The sequence below is a fragment of the Ostrea edulis genome, chromosome 5 (assembly GCF_947568905.1).
Source record: "Ostrea edulis chromosome 5, xbOstEdul1.1, whole genome shotgun sequence".
Taxonomy (NCBI): domain Eukaryota; kingdom Metazoa; phylum Mollusca; class Bivalvia; order Ostreida; family Ostreidae; genus Ostrea; species Ostrea edulis.
The window spans coordinates 92,384,119-92,410,300 of record NC_079168.1 but is presented as its reverse complement, the minus strand read 5'-3'; the positions used below and the strand labels follow the sequence as shown (position 1 = coordinate 92,410,300).

Sequence of the window (26,182 nt, the reverse complement as noted above, 5' to 3'; positions counted from 1 at the left end):
CTATATGTCTGGTGGAAAAATGTTGGCTGGTTCCAGTATAAAGAATGGACATATCCTCTCTCAGGTCACACTCAACCGCCTGCATAGTCTGTGGCGGTATTACACTCTGCAGGCTAACACCGCATCAAGTGCTTTCAGAAAATTTATTTTGAGCAATATTTTATCTTGCAGTTGACCTACACAGATCAGGCACAAAAAATCAAAAGTCCTGAGTCTTGCATTAAGATTTCCAAGGAATTGTGCAGTCATTTCTGCCCCTCTCCAGCAAGTCTAACAGTTTCCTTTACTATCTCAGACTGGGGTTTTAAAGAATTGTACACCCTACATATTGGCAGCTGTATCTATAGTAGTGTGAAATCGCTGAATAGGGACACATCATGCAAGCTCCAGAGCTGATGCCTTGGCTCCCCGGGTGAGAATCTCCGCTCTTCCCCTTGCGCTGCAGAAAGAGATCTCACCACACGTGAACAGCAGACCACTGCTCAACGACTTAACTGATACTGGTATGATTTTATATGCTTTATCGCTTCTTCCAAAGTGGCCAGGGGATGGTTGTGTAGTAATTAGGGCTATACGGACCATGGATATCGGCCTGTGTAGCTCAGTGGTTAGAGCACCTGACTAGTAATGCAGGTGTCCCGGGTTCGATTTCCGGTCCAGCCAGAAAGATTTTCTCCTCTTTCTCCTATATATATAATACATTTGGTACCTTTGACCATCCCTGCACTGCAGGTTGTCCTGCCAGGGGCAAAAAGAACCTGGGTTGTGTGTGTCTTTGAGGGCAAAGAAAACTTAAGGAGGGAGGAATGTAGTAATTAGGGCTATACAGACCATGGGTATCGGCCTGTGTAGCTCAGTGGTTAGAGCACCTGACCAGTAATGCAGGTGTCCCGGGTTTGATTCCCGGTCCAGCCAAAAAGATTTTCTCCTCTCTCCTATATATACATGTGTGTGTGTATATATATATATATATATATATATATATATATATATATATTTATACTACAGTTGATTAAACGCTGTCACTGTCATTGCAACCAATAGCAAAACTTATGATTAGCTGCTCCTGAAATATTTTGGGCAAGGTTCCACCACCTAATTCTTTCGGAGCAGTATCCAACCCCCTAACCCCCCACTGCTCTTCTGCCTCATCTGGTCTTCGGGTGATTGAGCTGAATTCCAGCTATGAGACTGCCCTCAAGGAAGTTTTCACAAGGCTCTCCTCCATTCAGAGGACAACCTCTCTGGAGCTTAGTACCTCAGGATATCAAAGTACATAATCACTGCCCCTTCAAGTGTCAGAATAGGGGCAAACTGTCACTCTGAGATTATGGAGAACTTGTAATAGAATGGTCCTGTCACAATTTGTACATATACGGTAGTTGTAGATTTTGTTCCTTATTGTGCACCATAACCTGTATGAGAGAGTAACTATATTTAGTCGAGAGTGAGGTCACATGTTTTGTTAAACCAGTTTTATAGTGGTGTGTCAGTTCTACACAAGTGGTCGAGAAGGTGTGTCCTTCATATAGACAGCGCTCTAGTTATGTCTGTGTGGTTCTGTGACCTGTGTGGTCATAGATTGATTGATTGAATATTGTTTCGAGAATATTTCACTCATATGGAGACGTCACCACTGCTGGTGAAGGGCTGCAAAATTTAGGCCTATGCTCGGCGCTTGTGGCCATTGAGCAGGGGGGGGATCTTTATCATGCCACACCTGCTGTGACACGGGACCTCGGTTTTTGCGGTCTCGTCCAAAGGACCGCCCCATTTAGTTGGCTCTTACGACAAGCAAGGGTGTACTGAGGACCTATTCTAACCTGGATCCCAACTGTCCTGTGTGGTGGTACCGCTCTGTGTGTTGGTGATGCCGTTTATTCTGTGTGAAATTCTGTGTGGTCATAGAACTGTCCTGTGTGGTGGTGCTATTCTGAGTGTTGATGGTGCCATTTTTTCTGCGTGGAATGACAGTGTGTTTTTGCGATACTTTACTCTGTATATATGCACAATTTACATACAGTATATTCTTTTCGTTAATTCAATGCTGTTATAGATCGAGTTAAGGTGTATTTGCTTTATGTAGAAATCACGACTATAACCTGACCGTGAACAATTATTACAGGTGACCTCTGATGTGTACTCATTGAAGCAATTCACATAATCCATGTACTGGTTCTGTCTGCTTGTACTGCATGTGAGTGCTCCTATACTACTAGCAATGCCAGAATCTACGTGTACCAGCATATTGTACCTGGATAAGGCATGATGAGAAATCTCCGTAATACTTATTACAACTACGGATCCCAAGTGGTGACATAAACAAAATGTGCAAGTATCCTTACCATATGTGTGCATCATATTGTGAACCAGTGAACTTTCATGTATTCAGATGTATACTGGTCGGGGTTTTCATGAAATGGACTGTGTGTCTTAAAGCAAAGTACATTGTTTTATTGTGATGTGTTATGTATTTTGACTGAGTTTTGTTTGCTAGTGAGTGTGAATTTTGTTTGTGTTCTTTCTTTGTGAACAAAGTCATCTCTCGTTTGTGTTTCTTTTTCACGTGTCAATGTTCAGTTTGCAAACAAGGAGTTTTTCCTATCTAGAGTAAAAAATTGTGACAGGCCCCCACTCTACATCCCAGTTGCTACTTCTATTACCTGGAGGAATACAACTTTGTGGTTGGGTCCTGTCTGCAGTAGTCACAAGAATATGAACCTCAGGTGACCCCAGGCCAATCCCTCATGCTATGTGTTAATGACTGACCACTTCCTAGTGTGGTATCCAGGGTACTGTAGCTTATTGATATAGTGGCTGATCCTGAGCTACAATGTAGATGTGACTTATGCATTATGGACTGGAAACCCCAGCCCCCATGACTGGTTATAATGTCTACAGGATGACCAACAGGTAAGCTCCACTCTGGTAGTGAATTAGGCACCCAGGGACTTTCTTGGCTACTAGTAACCACTGGCTGATTGAAAGTGACCATGGCCTCCTGTGGATGACAAACTGACAGAGCTTATTAGGTCTCAGCATATCCTGCAAGCATCTGAGTTATATTGCCTAAGTGGGCCACCATATTCTTCTTCATAGAACCCACTCACATGAAATATCGTCTCAGTTTGCGGAGTCTCCATCTATGAGGTAACGTTAGCCTCCAATGAGCTTATATCTCCCCGCAAGGCTCCTTCATCTTGACCTGGGCTGTCAACCCTGCTGTTCACAGTACCCAAATCTCCTTGGACTTGTGTAAAATCCCCTTGAATTTAGACAACAACCCCCACCAGGATGGTCTGTCAGTCCTGGAGCAAAGAATAAAACTGTTGAAAACTGGGTGTCTTATCGGGTCCTGCAAAACTAGCTTCCTGGGTGAGTGACACATATCTCTGTCCCCATACTGGGTGATATTATCTGGGGCACCCTCCCCCTGGGGCATCGGTGTACACATCTGAAGCAAATTTCACTTTAGCACCCTTACTGGGTACTCCTGCGACCCTCTTGTCATTTCCCCTTAACTGGGCATCCCAGTCCCACTTGGGTCTCAGAGTCCCCCCCCCCACCCCCCCCCCCCCCCCCACCAAAGAAACTTATATCACTGGCTATCTCACTTAATATAAAAAAAAACAACCAGGAATACATATAGCACCTAACCCATGCTACAACAAATGCACATATAACGAAATAAACAAAAATCACTGTGTTACGGTATAAACAAAAATTCCAAGATAACATGGCAGGCAGGACAACACATGCTGGCCAGGATATATATATTTCCCTGGACCTAACAAAACCCATCACCTTGATTGCAGTGCCAATATACAATAAAACACACTTATAATGAATAAACGCTTAGTGTGAAGTGATGTTCATTTAAACAATAAAATGCTTTCTTGTTGTTTCATCGAGTGATGAAGGTAAGCTAGCATTGCAGAAAAAATTCATAACTCGTGTAAAAGCTCCATCGCTGTTTTCTCAGCTCAGTGCTTATTGCATTTATGTCTGCCACTTTCCTGTTTGTCACCATCTGCTGCCACCTTATCCACAGGATCCCCCACAAACATTTGAACTGGAATGCATCTAATTTCTTCCCCTCTGTCTTTGTCACCTTCCACATTTTGCTACCATATAGCAGCACTGACCTCACTAGCGACTTGAATAGCTTGACCTTCACTGGCCTCACTAGTGACTTGAATAGCTTGACCTTCACTGGCCTCACTAGTGACTTGAATAGCTTGACCTTCACTGACCTCACTAGCGACTTGAATAGCTTGACCTTCACTGGCCTCACTAGCGACTTGAATAGCTTGACCTTCACTGGCCTCACTAGCGACTTGAATAGCTTGACCTTCACTGACCTCACTAGCGACTTAAATAGCTTGACCTTCACTGACCTCAATAGTGACTTGAATAGATTGACCTTCACTGGCCTCACTAGTGACTTGAATAGCTTGACCTTCACTCTAGTGTTTGCTCCACTCCATACTTGCCTTGTTCGTCCTGCACTTGATGTCTTGTGATCCTCCTCCTGATGTTGTCACTATTGCTCCCAGGTAAACAAACTCTTCCACGTCTTCCACCTCGTCTTCCCTACTTTACTTCTTGTCTTTCTCTCCATTCATCCTCGTTGTCTTGCACTTCCTGTAACTCTACTTCATTTCCACTCTCTCTGCTTTCTTCTTCACTCTTGTTGTCTTAGTCTGTATGTCTTTGAATTTTGATGATATAAGTGTCTGCAAAATCCAAGTCTTCTAATACTGTCATGAACTTCAACCCAATTCCTGTTTTCTTTTTCTCAACCGCTCTTTTTATTACATATTAATGTATTACCAGTAGGAACAGGAAGACTGACATGACACATCCCTGCTTAATTCCGGTTTTGATCTCCCCCTCTTCAATCATGGCATTTTCAAACACCCATTGTTTCACTCTCTATTAATCATCTTGACCATCTTCTCTGGCACCCCATTCTTCTGGTGCACCGAGTCAAATACTTTCTCAATGCAAATACAGTTGGGTGTTCCATTTGTGTGTCTGTTCAATGACATTTCTCGGGATGATAATCTGATCGCATGTTTATCTTGCCATTCTAAATTTCCCTAGTGCTTTTTCAACTCATTTCTTCATTCTGTCTATTATTATTCTCCCAAGATACCAGTGTCACCCCTCTCCATCTGTTACAGTCTCTCACGTTTCCTTTTTTCAACATCTTCACAATTAGCTCGTTCTTCCACTTTTATGGGCTTTTTTACCTCATGCCATATAATGTTGAACAGGTATCTGAGCCTCTACTTGTCTCTTCCATATCTGCCTTTTGTAAGTCTGCACTCACATTGTTTACCCATTAGTTTTACCCATTTTCATCTTTTTTCATGGCTCATGTGGACATCACCTCTTGTTGACTGTCTGCTATCTATTTCTCCTACTTCTTCTATATCCTTCATTTCTTCATCTGCTGCTGGGTGCTCTGGCTCTTCCCTATTGATCATTCCCCTGAAATGCTCTACCCATCTCACCACCCTCTCTGTCCTCAGTATGTCATTTGCATCCTTCACTCCTCCTGACTGTCTCCTCCTCCCTCCTGTTAACAGCACGGCGAATTCATACAGCTCCTTTGTCCTTCTTTTCTCCGCTGCTCTTATCTGCCAGGATTTCCATCTACTTTCTCTCGTCTTTTCCCACACTCCTCTTCACCTCCCTGTCCTTATATATCTCTGTACCCCTGTCTCAGCCCCTCATTCACTCTATTCCCACACTCCTCTTCACCTCTCTGTCCTTATCTCTGTACTCCTGTCTCAGCCCCTCATTCACTCTATTCCCACACTCCTCTTCACCTCTCTGTCCTTATCTCTGTACTCCTGTCTCAGCCCCTCATTCACTCTATTCCCACACTCCTCTTCACCTCTCTGTCCTTATATATCTCTGTACTCCTGTCTCAGCCCCTCATTCACTCTATTCCCACACTCCTCTTCACCTCTCTGTCCTTATCTCTGTACTCCTGTCTCAGCCCCTCATTCACTCTATTCCCACACTCCTCTTCACCTCTCTGTCCTTATCTCTCTACCCCTGTCTCAGCCCCTCATTCACTCTATTCCCACACTCCTCTTCACCTCTCTGTCCTTATCTCTGTACCCCTGTCTCAGCCCCTCATTCACTCTATTCCCACACTCCTCTTCACCTCCCTGTCCTTATATATCTCTGTACCCCTGTCTCAGCCCCTCATTCACTCTATTCCCACACTCCTCTTCACCTCTCTGTCCTTATCTCTGTACTCCTGTCTCAGCCCCTCATTCACTCTATTCCCACACTCCTCTTCACCTCTCTGTCCTTATCTCTGTACTCCTGTCTCAGCCCCTCATTCACTCTATTCCCACACTCCTCTTCACCTCTCTGTCCTTATCTCTGTACTCCTGTCTCAGCCCCTCATTCACTCTATTCCCACACTCCTCTTCACCTCTCTGTCCTTATCTCTGTACTCCTGTCTCAGCCCCTCATTCACTCTATTCCCACACTCCTCTTCACCTCTCTGTCCTTATCTCTGTACTCCTGTCTCAGCCCCTCATTCACTCTATTCCCACACTCCTCTTCACCTCTCTGTCCTTATATATCTCTGTACTCCTGTCTCAGCCCCTCATTCACTCTATTCCCACACTCCTCTTCACCTCTCTGTCCTTATCTCTGTACTCCTGTCTCAGCCCCTCATTCACTCTATTCCCACACTCCTCTTCACCTCTCTGTCCTTATCTCTGTACCCCTGTCTCAGCCTCTCATTCACTCTATTCCCACACTCCTCTTCACCTCTCTGTCCTTATCTCTGTACCCCTGTCTCAGCCCCTCATTCACTCAATTTGACCTCATTCTAGCTAAACTTTACTTTCACCATTCTTCATGCTTCTCCATTCTTACTAAGTTTCCCCTCCTATCAATGGTTGCTCTTCTTATTGGTCGTACCAATCACCTTTTCTGCTGCCTCTATATACACTTTTCCACAACTTCACTCACCTTTTCAACCCTCACTACCCCATCAGGGCTTGGAACCTAAGAGCTGATTTTACATTCATTATAACAATCTAGTTTGCCAATACAACCTATCATTGGGTTAAATGCTGTCTGACGTGTATATACCGATTGTTAGACCGTTCTGGGCACACTGATTTTGACTACGGATAACCCAGTTTACCTGATTAAGATATAGAGCTCACGGTGGGTGTGACCAGTCGACAGGGGATACTTACTCCTCCTAGGCACCTGATCCCACCTCTGGTGTGTCCAGGTTTGCCCAACTATCTAATTTGTATTGCTTATAGGAGTTATGAGATTGATCACTGTTCATTATCTTCACCTTTCATTCAAGAATCAGAAACTAACAAAATATGTTAACTCTAAAAGAGATGTGTAATGTACCTCAAGAATTTTTGTAGAAAGAAGATAGAACACAAGTGAATATACATGAAATGTCATGAAAAATTATATATAATAGAAAAATGTCATGTATGTCCTTAATTCAATGATATGAGAATCAAGGTTAGGAATGTGTTCCTCATCTATCATATAAATCTAAATTAGGGAGTTCAATCTTGATTTTTGTAGATTTTGGACTGCGAATACACCACCGCTAGCATCCTTCTCCCTGATTACAGGTGTGTTCTAAGTCACAGACTTACAAGAATACTTAGACATAAAACATGCACCCAATTCTAGTGGTTTCACATACTATATAGTTTCTTAAGTACTAAAGTTCATTAGTAATAAATTACTGAAGACATATACATGTAAGTGTTATTTAAGAATCATTCATTTTGAAATAGTGATGTGGGGGAGGGGGGGGGGGGTGTCAAATGAAGGACAATTCCTTTTTCTGTAGGAAAGATAACAGAAAAGGTTAAAAGTTTCCTTCTGTACAGGTACTGTCAAGTGACAGTATGAACCTAATCCTTTTAACTGTCAAGTATGTATAAACCAAATCCTTTTAATTGTCTTATGTGTATGATCCTAACCCTTCTCTACAGATACTGTCAAGTGTCAGCATGTACCTAATCCTTCTGTATAGGTACTGTCAAGTGTCAGTATGAACCCAATCCAACTAACTGTCAAGTGTGTGTGAACCTAATCCTTCTCTACAGGTACTGTCAAGTGTCAGTGTGAACCTAATCTGTTTGTACAGGCACTGTCATGTGTCAGTATGAAGCTAATCCTTCTGTACATGTATTGTCAAGTGTCAGTATGAAGCTAATCCTTCTGTACAGGTACTGTCAAGTGTCAGTATGACCCCAATCCTTCTAACTGTCAAGTGTCAGTATGAACCTAATCCTTCTGTACAGGTACTGTCAAGTATCAGAATGAATCTAATCCTTTTAACTGTCAAGTATCAGTATGAAACTAATACTTCTCTACAGGTAGTGGCAAGTGTCAGTATGAACCTAATCCTTCTAACTGTCAAGTGTCAGTATGAACCTAACCCTAGTAACTGTCAAGTGTGTATGATCCTAATCCTTCTGTACAGGTACTGTCAGGTGTCAGTATGAATCTAACCCTTCTAACTGTCAAGTGTCAATATGAACCTAATCCTTCTACCTGTCAAGTGTCAGTATGAACCTAATCCTTCTAACTGTCAAGTGTCAGTGTGAACCTAATCCTTCTGTACAGGTACTGTCAAGTGTCAGTATGAATCTAAACCTTCTGTACAAGTACTGTCAAGTGTCAGTATGAACCTAATCCTTCTACCTGTCAAGTGTCAGTATGAACCTAATCCTTCTACCTGTCAAATGTCAGTATGAACCTAATCCTTCTGTACAGGTATTGTCAAGTGTCAATATGAACCTAATCCTTCTAACTGTCAAGTGTCAATATGAACCTAATCCTTCTAACTGTCAAGTGTCAGTATGAACCTAATCCTTCTGTACAGGTACTGTCAAGTGTCAGTATGAACCTAATCCTTCTGTACAGGTACTGTCAAGTGTCAGTATGAACCTAATCCTTCTGTACAGGTACTGTCAAGTGTCAGTATGAACCTAATCCTTCTGTACAGGTACTGTCAAGTGTCAGTATGAAACTAATCCTTCGGTACAGGTACTGTCAAGTGTGTATGAACCTAATCCTTCTAAATGTCAAGTGCCAAAAAGAAAATGAAGTGTACCAACGAAATCACCCATTTTTTGGAAATAGAAACAGCTAGAGTTTCTTGTCAATTTCCAAAAACAAAAAGAATTCACAAAATTATTTTCTAAAGTGTTTTATTCTGCCAACTCACTATATGTACTTGGGCTGACCTGACATCTATTTTACCAATTGTATTGTCCACTTTTTTCATTGTTTTCGATTGGTATATATATGGTAAATGTTACCAAAGAATATCCTAAATCCGTCTACTACATGTATATATATGATGTACATTAAACTGATACTTTACATATAGTGTTGATAATTTGAAGTTAAACAAGGACATTAAATTTGATTGAATGGACATATGACATTGTTTAAATTTTAAATTGGAACTATATATAGCAGAAAGTTATCTTTGAGGCACAGATATTTTAAGGGGAGAGGTTTCTCTTTACAGTCTCTCCTTCTCTCTCTAGCAAAAGATGTGTATGCAGTTGCATACTTGCACATATGCAGCCTATGCACCTGCATGGTTACAAATCTGTATTACTTTAGGAAATTGTAATAATTTTTTTGTATTTGATATGATTTACTGTTCAATAGAAATTATAAAATGTTAATTTTGAATCACAAATCATTGATTTTAAATTTACAAAATGTTGATTTCAAAACTCTAAATTCAATTTAAACAAAATCATTTTAAGAACAGAAATGTCCAGGTTGCTTTAAAATATGTTATCTATCATAGAGACCATGCACGTACAGTACAAAAACATATGGGAACAAGACGTGTTTGTAATTCCGAAGATGGCCAAGGTCACAAGGACAAATATCTTGGTACCAGTAGAAAGATCTTGTCACAAGAAATGCTCATGTACAATATGAAAGCTCTAATATTTACCATTTAGAAGTTATGACCAATGTAAAAAAATTTTAAAAGGAGGTCAAATGTCAAGATCAAAAGGTTTAGGACCAATGGAAATGTCTTGTCACAAGGAATACTCATGTGAAATATCAAAGCTCTACCACTTACTGTTCAAAAGTTATAAGCAAGGTTAAAATTTTCAAAAATTAGATCAAACTCCAAGGTCAAGGTCACTGGGTCAGAAATGTTGGTACCCACGGAAAGGTCTTGTCACAAGGAATACTCATGTGAAAAAACAAAGCTCTATCACATACTGTTCAAAAGTTATTAGCAAGGTTAAAGTTTTCAAAAAGTAGGTCAAACTCCAAGGTCAAGGTCACAGGGTAAAAAATATTGGTACCCACGGAAAGGTCTTGTCACAAGGAATACTCATATGAAATATCAAAGCTCTATCACTTACTGTTCAAAAGTTATTAGCAAGGTTAAAGTTTTAAACAGAATTACAGAATGACAGACAGGACAAAAACAATAATAGAAAAACTGGCCTTGGTGTGGTCCCAACAAGCTAATTCTTTAGTTGATGAGGAATAAATAATTTTTCTCTTCAAACACAAAAAGGCCCAATAGTAATTAACCTAGGGACAGGTGAGATACAATGTGTCTGTATATACGACTCTTCGATGGCTATACTGCTATGAGGTGGCCAGAAAAGACAGACTAATCCCCATATGATGTTAGGAAAAACAAGAGATCCATGATCCACACTGAAGATACAAGTTATCACTGTGATGGTCAGCTGGGTTGGATATACCGATGGACAGATAGCACAGATGGTAAAGCATCTCAGAAGAGATTCAGAGGGTCCATTATGCTTACTCGTGGTCTGTTCCATTTGTTTTTCTACCTTCCAGCTCTATAACATTTTGTGTGACAGACTAGCCCCTGGGACTGTCAGGTGAGAAGCCTGCCAGGGGATACAGATCCTGGGTTATGGGTCTTTGAAGGCAAAGACCTGAAGAGAGGAATGTGATCATTAGCCAGGTTAATTGGCTGCTGGTGGCCAGATGACTGCTGTCGAGATTTATATTAGGGAGCCTGGGTTCTAATCCCAATCTTTATATTTTTTCCTTTCCTGTTACATTGCTGTTGATGAAATGACCTGACAAAACAGACACTCCCCACCACCACCCTTCCCCCTTATAAATCAAAAGGTCCGTGGCTCACAATGCTCACTTGAGTAATCTTGCTCAGATAGAAATCAATAATTTTGGAACCTCCAACGTGGGACCCACCTTCACAACATGAGGACACTTGCATATCATTCTGAAAAATTATGGCTAAATTGTAAAACAATTTTTAAGTGGACCTCTTACCAACTAGAGGTACATTTACTCTGGCTGAACAACTAGAGGTACATTTACCCTGGCTGAACAGTTAGAGGTACATTTACCCTGGCTGAACAACTAGAGGTGCATTTAGCCTGACTGAACAACTAGATGTGCATTTACCCTGGCTTAATAACTAGAGGTACATTTACCCTGGCTGAACTAGAGGTACATTTACCCTGGCTGAACAAGTAGAGGTGCATTTAGCCTGACTGAACAACTAGAGGTACATTTAACCTGGCTGAACAACTAGAGGTACATTTACCCTGACTTAATAACTAGAGGTACATTTACCCTGACTGAACAACTAGAGGTACATTTAACCTGGCTGAACAACTAGAGGTGCATTTACCCTGGCTTAATAACTAGAGGTGCATTTACCCTGGCTGAACAACTAGAGGTACATTTACCCTGGCTGAACTAGAGGTACATTTACCCTGGCTGAACAAGTAGAGGTGCATTTACCCTGACTGAACAAGTAGAGGTACATTTACCCTGGCTGAACAACTAGAGGTACATTTACCCTGGCTTAATAACTAGAGGTGCATTTACCCTGACTGAACAACTAGAGGTGCATTTAACCTGGCTGAACTACTAGAGGTACATTTACCCTGGCTGAACTAGAGGTACATTTACCCTGGCTGAACAACTAGAGGTGCATTTACCCTGGCTGAACAACTAGAGGTGCATTTACCCTGACTGAACAACTAGAGGTGCATTTACCCTGGCTTAATAACTAGAGGTGCATTTACCCTGGCTGAACAACTAGAGGTACATTTACCCTGGCTGAACTAGAGGTACATTTACCCTGGCTGAACAAGTAGAGGTGCATTTACCCTGACTGAACAACTAGAGGTGCATTTACCCTGGCTGAACAACTAGAGGTACATTTACCCTGACTGAACAACTAGAGGTGCATTTACCCTGGCTTAATAACTAGAGGTGCATTTACCCTGGCTTAATAACTAGAGGTGCATTTACCCTGGCTTAATAACTAGAGGTACATTTACCCTGGCTGAACAACTAGAGGTACATTTACCCTGGCTTAATAACTAGAGGTGCATTTACCCTGACTGAACAACTAGAGGTGCATTTAACCTGGCTGAACTACTAGAGGTACATTTACCCTGGCTGAACTAGAGGTACATTTACCCTGGCTGAACTAGAGGTACATTTACCCTGGCTGAACAAGTAGAGGTGCATTTACCCTGACTGAACAACTAGAGGTACATTTACCCTGGCTGAACAACTAGAGGTACATTTACCCTGGCTGAACAACTAGAGGTACATTTACCCTGACTGAACAACTAGAGGTGCATTTACCCTGGCTTAATAACTAGAGGTACATTTACCCTGGCTGAACTACTAGAGGTGCATTTACCCTGGCTTAATAACTAGGTACATTTACCCTGACTGAACAACTAGAGGTACATTTACCCTGACTGAACAACTAGAGGTGCATTTACCCTGGCTTAATAACTAGAGGTACATTTACCCTGGCTGAACAACTAGAGGTACATTTACCCTGGCTTAATAACTAGAGGTGCATTTACCCTGGCTTAATAACTAGAGGTACATTTACCCTGGCTGAACAAGTAGAGGTACATTTACCCTGGCTGAACAAGTAGAGGTACATTTACCCTGGCTGAACATATGAACAAACTTATCTTTAATATTGCACATATAAAATGCTTGAACATTAACAAATTGTACCTACCTTTTTCTTTTCTTGATATGATATACAAACTTTCCTTATATGCATCGCTCTGTAAAATGTTGCACCTATATGAAGTCTGGCCAAGAAGTTGCCCCTGAGGGATGCATGTTTAAACAAACTTGAGGATACATACCTTTGAATTATTTTGATTAGGTATATATATATGTATTGTAAGTTTCATTGTTCTTAATATTTTTTTGTGATAAAACTACATATATTCCATTGTAACATTTTGTTCCTATATCATTAAGCTCCATGCAAGTTCCCTGATTTGAATACTATTGTACTTACATGTAATATGTGCATTAATTACAGTAATTATAGCCTCTCATGTGAAATCACTTCCATTTATTTATCTGACTCAATTATTTAGGGAATAACTATCATGTTTTGGGAGTAGATGGGTTGCTTAATTGATAATATTGAGCACATGGTTTGTTCATCCCCATCTACCCTCCAAAACTTGATAGTTGTCATGTACATAATACATGTATTTGCATAGAAATGGCATAAACTCTTCATAATTCATCCATAATATCAGTTGCTCTTTAATATCATAATGGCATGACTAATTCCTAAGGAGCATGTACTGTGTTAATAAGGATATCTACTCATCAAAGGGACTGGTTCACGAATTTTGAAAAAAACATTTTGCATTTTTGATGTTAATTAAACATTAAAAATATAACTCATTTAATGTTGACAGCCGTGCAAACTTTTGACCTTCTGAATGCAAGAATAAAAGCAATATTTTAGCCTTAAATCTGTGTTATGTAAACAAAGACTCAGAGTCTTTTTATGTATACAAACAAACCAGTGAAATATTAATTTTGTAATATAAAGCATCTTAATTTTGCATATATAGTCACAAATTTTAACTTTGAGATGACACATTCTACCCCAAAAATGCTTGAAATGTGAAAGATATAATAAACTTAGATTGATATCCATTTCTATTGAAATTTTCGTAAACAATAACATATACCGCAATCTTTGTTTACAAAACTGAAATAAAGTCTCTAAAATCAATATATGTACCCAGGGGTGCATGAGCCGAGTTGCATGGGATACATTGTAAAGTCATGAATGATATGGCATATTTATAATTGTGAAGAACTAATTTCAGTTTTAAACTTTTTGAGTTACTGTCCAGAAACCATATTAGTCTGAAATTTTCAATCTATTTTCGGTCACTGTGACCTTGACCTTTGACCTTTTTTCTCCAAAATCAATAGGGGCCTTGCTTTGCTGGTATCCAACAATATATCCAAGTTTCATTTGATTAGAATTAAAAAATTTCCAGTTATCCTCCGGAAACCAAATTTTTTGGAATTTTAAATCTATTTTCGGTCACTGTGACCTTGACCTTTGACCTATTTTCTCCAAAATCAATAGGGGTCTTTCTTACCTGGTACATAACAATATCTTTAAGTATCATTTGATTCGGATTTAAACTTTCTGAGTTATCATCCGGAAACCAAATATTTCTGAAATTTTCATTCTATATTCGGTCACTGTAACCTTAACTTTGACCTTTTTTCTCCAAAATCAATAGGGGTTTTCTTTACCTGGTATCCAACTATATATCAAGTTTCATTTGATTCGGATTTAAACTTTCTGAGTTATCATCCGGAAACCAAATTTTTCTGAAATTTTCATTCTATTTTTGGTCACTGTGACCTTGACCTTTGACCATTTTTCTCCAAAATCAATAGAGGTCTGTCTTCCTTACCTGGTACCCAACAATATATCAAAGTTTCATTTGATTAGATTGTAAACTTTTCGAGTTATCATCCGGAAACCAATTGTTGACGCCCAACCGCCCACCCGCCCGCATCACCAAACCAAGAGCCGAGTTCAACTTCGTTGCAACTCGGCTAAAAATATTTTCCAGGTCAATCAAATCTGCAGTATCAGTATAAATTTGTCACAGGAAAAAATGCAGTTATTGTTGTTCATTTTCAGAGTAGCAATTTAAGGCAGTTCCACCAGACTGTTGACAAAATCCAGTCCTAAAGAGCATTGGTTTTATCAACCCATGCTGACAATAAGACTATAAAATTTCATATGATACTGGTATGTATACAATTGTATATATTTTGTGAACTATTGAAATCCATTAGTTTTTATCTATTTACTCACTGTGCTGTCATCTATTATTCTCACACATTGTAGTTATGTAGTTTATAAGTGCATTTAAGATTCCCAGGTGTTGTGGTAGAGAAATTAAGAAGTGGATCTGTTACAAGAACAGTTCATAGACTATCTGCTGTCCAGCAAAGAGGATTTACCACCCTTTGAAGAGGAGAATAGACAGCTTTTGGCACATGAACACTTCCATTGATGTCTCGATCTACATAAAATTAAAACCAAGATTTAACATTCTTTCAAATTTATCCCAAACTCTACTTGTTGAATTGCCTAATAGCAATGCAGATTCTGAAAGGGCATTGAGCTGTTAGAAAAATCCACACTCTAAGCAATGAAACTCTGAATACCATCTTATCAGGTAAATTCAACCAATCTACGTCTTGCTTTGAATATTCCCCTTCTCAAACAGTCTTAAACTAAATGCTGCCATAATTAAGACAGTAATACATACCAGCATGCTAGCTAGTGTTTGCCTTTAAATATAGTCTATACCATATATTGCATTCATACATGTATCAAAAGGCAATTCTAATAAAATACACCACATACTGTGCAAAAAACCCCAAATATAACATCTAAATTATTTGGCCTTCCTGGGGGCTACTCATGTCAGTGCAGCTGAATAATAATCTCCTGAGCTGACACCCTCAGGAAATCCCTAATGAACCCGGGTGGACAACATCGAGCCGACCTATCTAGTACCTGGGTAGACACCATCAAGCAACCTAGCTATCAGCACCTGTGTTGACACCATCGGGCAATTAACCTATCAGTACCCGGGTTGACACCATCAGGTAAATACTACTGGTACCCGGTTGACAATGTTGAGTAAATATTAACTACTAGTACCTGGGTTGACATCCTTTACCAAATATTAATACCATCGAGTAGTGATAGAGCTAAATAATGTCATAGTACTAGCATATGTTACCTAATTAACATGTTACCATTAAGGTGACCCTAAGAACTAACCCAAAACTTAGCTTTATCTGAATTGGGGGGAAAAGGTTTGTTGTTCAAGAGCCCCAATGAATTATGAATAGAAATAAGGAGATGGTGGAGGTTAAGTAAATGAAAATACTGTTGCACTTCTGGCAGTAATGTGCTGACTAATGAAGCTGAGCTATCATTGGTTATCACTGGTCAAGGGATCTACACCCTTGGTCAGTTATGCAATCCATTGCCTAATTTGGCCATAGAATGCGGGGACCTGATTGTAACATAATACCACAGGCACTCGGCATTTTAAATATCTGTAATAAAAAAATTGTCTTCCTGTAAACATAATATATTGAATATTATGTTTACAGGAGGACAATTTTTTATTATATATATTCAAAACGTTGAGTGCCTGTGCATGCATGATACTATAACCATCAATTGTAAAACTACCGAGCTCCAGTCTAATTTTTTTTATGGATAGGAACACTTTTATCATACAACTAATACTGCATTAAAATCTTAATGCCTCATACTGTAAAAGCACAACAAACAAGATGTGTTTGTGAAAACAAATGCCCCCGATAATGGACAATTCCGAAGATGGTCAAGGTCACAAGGGCAAATATCTTGGTACCAGTAGAAAGATCTTGTCAAAAGAAATGCTCATGTAAAATATGAAAGCTCTAATATTTACCATTTAGAAGTTATGACCAATGTAAAAAAAAAAAATTAAAAGTAGGTCAAATGTCAAGGTCAAAAGGTTTAATAACAACGGAAAAGTCTTGTAACAAGGAATACTCATGTGAAATATCAAAGCTGTATCACTTACTGTTCAAAAGTTATTAGCAAGGTTAAAGTTTTCAAAAAATAGGTCAAACTCCAAGGTCACAGGGTCAAAAATGTTGGTACCCACGGAAAGGTCTTGTCACAAGAAATACTCATGTGAAATATCAAAGCTGTATCACTTACTGTTCAAAAGTTATTTGCAAGGTTTAAGTTTTCAAAAAGTAGGTCAAACTCCAAGGTAAAGGTCACAGGGTCAAAAATGTTGGTACCCACGGAAAGGTCTTGTAACAATGAATACTCATGTGAAATATCAAAGCTGTATCACTTACTGTTCAAAAGTTATTAGCAAGGTTAAAGTTTCAGACAGAATGACAGAATTACAGACAGGACAAAAACAATATGCCCCCCCGATCTTCGATCTCGGGGGTATAAAAAATCCACAAAATGTTTAAGAATTAGGAATCTTTAAAGTCCACTAAGGGCAATAACTATGGTGAAAATAAGTCAATCGACATAAAACTCGCACCTGATCATCAATATATAGATATTAACTCATTATCTTATTCAAGCATGGCAAAATAAATGTCTGGAAAACTATGACAGAGAGAAAGGGAGAATTGTATGCCCAGACCATTTCATGGTGGGGTAAAACAAAATCTTGTGTTATTTTCACTTCATGTATACCAGGTAATAAATAATTCTCAATTCTGGCTTAAAGCATATACATGAATTTTAATACAATACACAACTGAAATGAAATTATTCAGACTTATCTCAAAATTGACCCTGTAGTGCAGGCTATATCTTTTAATTTCTTAGTTCCCCTTATAAACTTTTCTCTATGGTTCAGAATTCCCTCACTGATTTAGGGTTGACCCGGGGAATGATTCTGAGAAAAAAAGACACAAACATAGGCTCTGCAATCTGATGTAATTTTCTTTTTTTTGGGGGGGGGGGGGGATTTCCATTCCAATAAACTCAACCAATTGACTAAAAAATTTCACTAAAAGTAGGGGGGTTTGACTACTTTGTAAGACTTGTTTGTACAATGTATATGTTTAGATACTGAAAAGTGTTATTGCTTTGCAATGAAAAACAAAGAATAGCAAAATCTACTTCATATATTTATTTACATACATGTATATGGACGTTATAATCCTGGTGCTTCACCACATAACATTCACAAATTAAAACTGTTCTTTAGGTTTGTGTACTAAGACATTCTTCATTGTTCTATGTTTCCTCTGCATCCACCGTGACCGTGGAGATTGTTGTTTGTTGTCTGCTCACTCTCTGCTCTGTAAAAATTGTATATCATTTACAACAAAAATTATATCACAATTCATTTGTTTTTCCCAAGGAGAACGTATATTTGTCTTAATTATTTGTTCTTAATTGAGAAATAGAATAAAATCGGAGAATAAAAATTAGGGTTGAAACATACAGCAAAACGAATTACACGGTGCAACAGTATAAAATTGTACTGCAGCACATATATGTCATGGTTTGACAATGGTAACTTAATTTAAGAATTGCAGATAAGCATTACTAATTTCAATATTTTCAAGCTCACTGCTGCATGGATGAGTGATGATTATTTTTTTTCAGGCTTGTAAATACAACTATTAGTATTTTGCAGAATCATATTCTATGATGCTCTATACTTCTCACTGAGGATCGATTAAAGTAAAAATTTATGTTAAGATCTTTCATAACTGTATATAATTGAATAAAGTAAAACTTTATTTACACATTTAATGCCCCCTCAAGGTACCCCACAACTAGTTCTGTTCAGTTTTATTCTGCAAAGTACCAATAGTTGTCAATACAATATGATACCCTTTCAGCAAAACTTGTTAATTCACATTTATTCACACAACACTTCTGTCCAAGTTTCATTAATTTTAAAATAAATTATACATGTAGTTGTACATATCATGTTTAGTATGGCAAAATGCATATCAATCTTTGTCTCCTCCAATTTCCATGGTTGAATGCCTCCATTTCCCCCATAATTAAATTGTAGATATACTGTGAATTTCGTTGTTTTCATTGGTAAGAATAAACATAACCCCGGAATTCAAATATTCCATAAAAGAATGTCGGTTTGTTATGTAAGAAATCAAAACCCCATCAAAATGCCTCCCTCCAAAACCTGACCCCTTCAAAGTGGGTGAATTTACAATACTTCATTTACATCATGGTAATTCACATTTATCTTTTGCATTAGGATCGTTTTTATTACACAATTTAACACACATATAAGGCAGAAATATTTGTTTGGCATGTGGCATAATTTAATGGAATGTGATGTGAAACATCCCTGGAAATAAAAATAATTTAATTTTTAAGAAGTAAGATATATTAAGATCTCATGCAGTTTGTTCTTCTTACCAAAGATTGTAAACATGTTGCTAAGCAATCTCTGTCTTTGCTTCAGCTCATCTGATACATAAAAAAAGATCTAAAATACTTGTATTCACCCCAACTAAGCAGTCTGTTGCCAGGTGGGCTAATCAGCTAGATATATTTCTCTTGTAATATACATTTTGAATTGAAATTTCTCAGCAGTTGGTGTGACATTATGGGACGATGATGTAAACTCATCGTCACAAACCACAGCCAATATGTATATAATCCTCCAACTCCCATCTGGGAGAGAGCTATGTGGACTCCGGACCGTGGCTTGAGACGATGATGTAAACTTAATATGACAATTAATGTAGATCGATCCTCGTGTGATGTCATAGGTTTTTGCAAAACTCTTTATCAAATTAAACTTTGCACATGATAGAAATATATCTATTTGAGAAATTTTATTCCCTGGACAAAATGAAAAATCTTGCAAAGTATTGTAAGTGAAAAAATTATATTTTCCATAGATGATCAAGTATTCATAATAATAAAAAACTGTTGTCAAGGGCAGTTACTCCTATGCTGGTATTGTTTTGTTTTTTTGTTTAAAGTTTTTTTTTTTTAATAAAGTTTGCTGCATTTTGATACACATCATGTTGCATGTTCATAGCATGACGTGTATCTTATTGTGAGGTAGCATTGGATACTCAGGTCTAATAACTCCATGATTTATCAGCTAATAAACTGATTTTGTTACTAATAATTCATAAATCAAACAAGTTAGAAACATATCCATCTATCTCAATCCTGCAGTTAACACTGACCATTTTGTTAGCAAGAATAAAATCCTTTTAAAATAGCAGTTGGATGCACTATATAAATCTTTCTGAGAGTTTCTGACCAAAATTCCATTAGAATATTTTTTTGGATGATTATATTAATCTGAAAATGCAACCTAATTAAAACCAACTACAAACTGTATGGAACACAGGAACTTCAGAGTGGCACATGACATGTTAAAATCTGTTTCAAAATGACATCACAACACAGGATACATGTGGAGCAAACAGTTCACACTGAAATCTGTGCTAGCAAGTCAGAGGCTAGCCATACCCTACCCTGAATGGGTACATAATTTATTCCCTCTTTTCCTTGTCATCTACAATGTGTAATTCAGCTAACATCAAATCAATGTATACATTATTAATACCTATTACAAAGAAAGAAAGATAAAAATGATAATACCTTTCTTAGTAGGATTTCTTATTAATTTACCAGTGGTTGGTACATGTACCTATCTGGTTACTATTAATCTTATTCTACACCTGTGTAATTAACTTACCTGGAGGGACTGTTTCTCCAGACTGTTCCTCTCCCAGAGGTCTGCAAAATAAAATTCTCATTAATTACTTCAATAATGAATAAGCTCACTTGTACCTACCAGAGTACAGAATTTTAACATTATGTATAATGAAAATGATAAAGTAATTATATCTTTTATTGTTGTTGAAAACACAGTATGACTATGACTTACGGTTTTTCTCCCTCCTCCTCATTTTCCTCCTCCTCATTGTCAGCCCCTAGAGGTGACAATGTCTGGAGGTTAAACATTGCCAAGGGCTCTCCAATGATTCCAATCCTGAAAAATTGTTTTTAATGTTAACATATTTACAATCTATAAAACGTGCAGTATAATTGATAATGCTGAAGTTTTAGAGAGGAAGCAGAAAGAGTCCATACTTAATTTTCTTTTTATTGAGGAAAATCTGATCTTCATCAAACACCTCTTCTTCCTCGTCTTCTTCACCTCGACCAATCTTCTCCAGTTCACTTTAAATGAGAATTCTATTCCAAACACATCACTAAGGCTATACATACAATTTTAGTTTATTTGCATAAAGAATGATCTGTTCTTGACATAGATAATGTATGTGTAGTTATATTGGTGGTTTTTGCACAATAACAAGTGCATTAATTTGTGATTCAGGCCAAAATACAAATCCATTTACATAATGATATACTTTTACAGCATTTATAATTTATGATTGTGCCAATTTGTTCCTGATCGAGCTTCAAGTGTGTGCAATTTTGAACATACTAAGATAAGTACACATATAGTTTTAATCAAAGTACTGGAAGTAATAAGCATAAAGTGAGTAAATTCTGATACCTATAAGAAATATGGTTATACTCTGGCAACATTAACAAGGTGTAATACAAATTATTTTTTAACAGTAGTTCTAAATATGTAATCCATCACAATCTTAATAAAAAGATGAAGAAATGAATACAAAATCATGTATGTTTATAATAATTAGCTCATAGCACAAGTGAATAAACTCATTTTGAATAAATTTACCCCTGCTGATATCCAGTAAAACAAAGTTATAGTGAACCTCCAGGGCCAGCAAAAAACAGTTCGTTATAACCAAGCTTTGTTATATCCAATAAATGTTTTGTTATTTTCCTGTCAGAGGGGAATAAATATCACTTTGCAATAAGCATAAATTCATTATAAGCGTGTTTTCCTGTATGTGAAAACCCCATATCTATGAGGTTACCTATAACTTTCTAAGAACGATTTACTGGTAACTGAAATTTGCAACATTTATATGAACAGTGAACTTCATGAATAACTGGTTCCCTGTCAATAATAATACAGCCAGTTTGCTTTAGTGACAAAGTCATCATTATGTGGTATTGGACCTGAAGTACCTGTGAAAAATTGACTGATGTCAATAAGTGCATTGTTGCATATATTCAGCACTGAAAAGGGGGCAACACAAAGCAAGCCATTTCCTTGCAATGGGTATTACTGACCATGACCTTACTCTATGACTGACCCAGAAATCAATTACATCATCCTCTCCCCATCTCCCATTTCTGTTGCATGTATGAGATTGAAAGCTAGAATAACAAGAGGTACTGTGAGCAATGCTCACTAAGAATACCCCCCGCTTACCCCAATCTCCTAAAGGGTGTTCCATGAGATGGAAAAAGCTGTTAAAGAATTTAAATGGAAACCATATTGCTACTTCGATGTCCAGTGCGCGTGACCTTTGACCTTTTGACCCCAAAACCAATAGGGAACATCTTCATCCCATGGGTAGTCCATATGTATGATATGGTGACTGTAGGTGGAAAGGATAACGCTTTAGAGCCCGGAAACCATATTGCTACTTCAATGTCCAGTGTGCTTGACCTTTGACCTTTTGACCCCAAAATCAATAGGAAACATCTTCATCCCATGGGTAGTCCATATGTATGATATGGTGACTGTAGGTGGAAAGGATAATGCTTTAGAGCCCGGAAACCATATTGCTACTTCAATGTCCAGTGCACTTGACCTTTGACCTTAAAATCGATAGGGAACATCTTCATCCCATGGGTAGTCCATATATATAATATGGTGACGATAGCTGGAAAGGATAATGCTTTAGAGCCCGGAAACCATTGCGTCTACAGATGGACAGACGGACAACCCGATTCCAGTATTACCCCCCCCCCCCCCACAACTTGTTGCGGGGGGCTATAATTACCTGAATCAGATATGTTGTCTACAACATTGTTGTGTTCTAGCTATTATTGATTATGATTAATTACTTAGACCTATGAACTTATGACCCAGAAATTTCATATATTCTTTATATAGATAGTAAAGTATACATTTTAATTTAGATTTGGAAATTACATGTACTGTAAAACTTGGTTTCAGTGAATTTATGGAAACCCATAATTTGGTATGTTATATCCATTATTTGAAATATCAGAATCACAAATTATTTCTATAATTTATCACGAATTTGGTTATCTAGGTTTTCTTTACTACCGGTAAATGGTACCTTTCCCTCTTTGACAACAAATGAATATTTTATCTTGCACAGGTAAAAATTTCCCTTCCATTGTAGAAACTACACAAAATTGTATGAGAGTTTTAACAAGAATTATTTTCATATATTCTAAGTCATTTTCTATAATTATCAGACTCTTACAATACTGATAATGAGTAATCAATCAATTTATATGCCTGTTTTGAGGTATTATAATCTGAGGATGATCTCCATCCCACCCCCCACCCCCATGAGTAGAGGAACATGGGAAGTTTTTAAGGGAATTCATAATAACTGTATTCATATTCTAATAAACAAGTTTTAGTTTTAGTGTACATCTGTTAGAGAGATGTTTCATGAATTACCTGGGTGGCAAGGCATTTCTCATTTTGAACAGCCAATGGGATTCTTCCTTTGGAGATGGTAAAATAGCTACAATGGCTGGAGATCTCTGACTGGAAGGACATATAGTGTATGGATTGTACAATGAATTTCATAACATGGTACATAGATTGGTAACCAAGATATTTTAAAAATTTTCAAGCTTAAAAGAAAGATAAAATCTTCTTTATTTTATATTAAAGATCAAGCCCAATACATTCTCACATAATTGGTCTCCAATAATGTTCATGACACCAGATTAAATGTGACACAATTTTCAAGTTTTCACAAATTTTAAAAGTTAAAGTGCTAATTTCAGAAAACATACAGCACAGCTTTGGAAAACAATTTTTTTCCCTCTCACTTCAGTTTATTGGAAAGATAAATAAGTGGTAAGAATATTAAGTTTGTCCAAGCCTGCACTAGACATTTTCTGGACGAAAATATGCATGGAAAATAGCCATTTTATGTTAAGATTGTAATTTAGAACTAGCAGGAAAATGTCATCTTTATGATGTCATAATTCCAAATCTAGATCAATACAGCAGCTGAGCTGCATCAGGGTTCTTGCACAAAACACAAATTTGAAACAAAAGCAACTGTCAGTTTTGGTTGGAAAATGAAGAGCCCTTTAGTTATGATGCAATAGTCCTTTTAACTAACAAAAACTTATACAATAAGTAGTGGCACAATAAGAGAGTGATTTTGCCCCAAAAGTCTTCATAACAGATTTTTGTATAACAATCTCAGATATATTTGCTTTATAAATCTTTTAAAAAGTTTATCTTTAATCAGTACAAAGAATATGATGCCGTAAAATTTGACCAAATATTGTATTTTGGTTGTATTTTTTTTTCAAAGTCAGAAAATCTTATGCTGTTTCTGCATTGTTTAAGATGTGGCCAAAACAATAAAACCAAACTTCAACTGTAGATACTGAATACTAGTATGAAAAGTACCAGAATTTGAAAATTTTGTTTATTGTAAGCATGCAACCGTAGTTAAATTGTCCAAAAAAAGTCCTATATCATACTTTTGCATCAAATTGAGAAAATCTATTACTGATGATGTGAATTGTGATGTCATAATTAGACAAATATACAATGCATAGACAATGATAACTAGTTGAATGATGTACCAATATTTTTAACATTCTGACCTCCCACAGAAATGTTAACAATAGGTAATCACCAAAAACATGTATTTTCATTGAATCAGTAAGACGAACACCAAATGAAAATAAATCTATTTAGTATTATTAGTAATTAAAATAGGACATTAATTAATGTCCCATGATCTTTGACACTTACTGTATTATTGACTTGATAGCTGGGCGTTTTCTACAACGAAAACAGAAGTTAAATCAATTACAACAAATACCGCATTAATCATTGAAAATTCCATTAGAAAAGGTCAAGATATTGACATTGCTTTGAGAAAAGTTCATGTTTATGCTTAAAGTTCTATGAAAGATCTTTTTCAAATATTGCAATATTTTCAAGTAATCAGTAGTATTATCAAACAAGAGGCCCACAGGCCTTATCGGTCACCTGAGTGCCAAATGACACCATTTTGAAGTTTGAAAGAGGATACAATTTTTTTGCATTCCGGTACAAAGATATACTTATTTTTGTTAATGTTCAGTGGAAATGTAGGAATATTTCAAAATTATTTACATACATGTAGTACTTAACCAATTTTCGCTATAATCATTTGGCCCCAACCTGGATCCAAAATTCCCATTCCTGGGATCATGAAATTTACAATTTTGGTAAAGGGCTACCTGTTCCTTCTAAATATCTATTTACACGTAGTTTCAATTAAACATCAATAGCATTTAAAACGAAGATAAGTTTTACACAAAAACACAATAAGCCCCCCCCCCCCCCCCTTCCCTGGGAGTCAAAACTTTTCCCGTGGATCATGAAATTTACAATTTTGGTAGAGGCCTACCTGCTCTACATGACTATGTATTTACTTTTTCTTACAGATGTGCGGTTGTAGAGAGAACATTCTTGAAAACTGGTAAATTTTGACAGTTTTTGCCCTGTCTCTAAGTCAGGAGTCTTGAAATTTAAAATCCATGCCCCCCCCCCCCCCCCCCCCCCCACCTCCTTGTCCCAAAGATGCTTCATACCAAACCTGAAAACAAATTGGAAGGGTTGTTTTCTACATGAAGTTGAATTTGTTCAATCTAAAGCACTAAAGCCACTACCCCTGGGGGCATTGAATTTATAATTTTTGGTAAAGAACTACCTGGTCTATTTAATCTCAATTTAGTATCAATAACATTAAAGAAGATGTCATCTAAATGTTTTATAAATATAAACTCTATACCAATTTTGGCTCCACCCTGAAGTCAGAATCTTTTCCATAGGGATCATGAAATTTAGGCCTTCCTCCTCTACATGACTATGCATCTACTTTTTGTTACGGTTGTGTGGTTGTGGAGAAAGAAATTGTTTGAAAGTTTATCAATTTTTTAACAGTTTTTGCTCTATCCCTAATGCCCTGGAAGTACAGGAGTCCTGAAATTTACATCTTATGTCCCCCTTGTCCCAAAGATGCTTTACATCAAATTTTGAAAAGAATTGGAAGTGTAACGTTATCAAGAAGTTAAGAACGTTCAATTGTTATGCACATATTTAAACACTATGACCATTTT

The 26,182-nt window shown here is 37.5% G+C and overlaps 1 protein-coding gene across 3 annotated transcripts in view; it reads right to left on the bottom strand.

The window, feature by feature from the left end:
• Positions 1-18,062: 18,062 nt before the first annotated feature.
• Positions 18,063-26,182, bottom strand: part of LOC125649370 (protein phosphatase 1 regulatory subunit 36-like) — an 18,381-nt gene continuing 10,261 nt past the window's right edge. Inside the window, exons 11-17 of one of the 3 annotated variants that reach the window (XM_048876868.2) lie at positions 24,828-24,857; positions 23,502-23,591; positions 21,047-21,136; positions 20,841-20,945; positions 20,649-20,689; positions 20,425-20,465; positions 18,063-18,249 (exon numbers count right to left, since the gene is read on the bottom strand). In XM_048876868.2, the coding sequence (XP_048732825.1) occupies positions 20,443-20,465; positions 20,649-20,689; positions 20,841-20,945; positions 21,047-21,136; positions 23,502-23,591; positions 24,828-24,857 (379 nt within the window). In that variant the 3' untranslated portion in view covers positions 18,063-18,249; positions 20,425-20,442. Of the gene's footprint in view, positions 18,250-19,345; positions 19,397-20,424; positions 20,466-20,648; positions 20,690-20,840; positions 20,946-21,046; positions 21,137-23,501; positions 23,592-24,827; positions 24,858-26,182 lie in introns of all 3 variants that reach the window. The other 2 variants (XM_048876869.2, XM_048876867.2) reach the window with 2 other exon arrangements.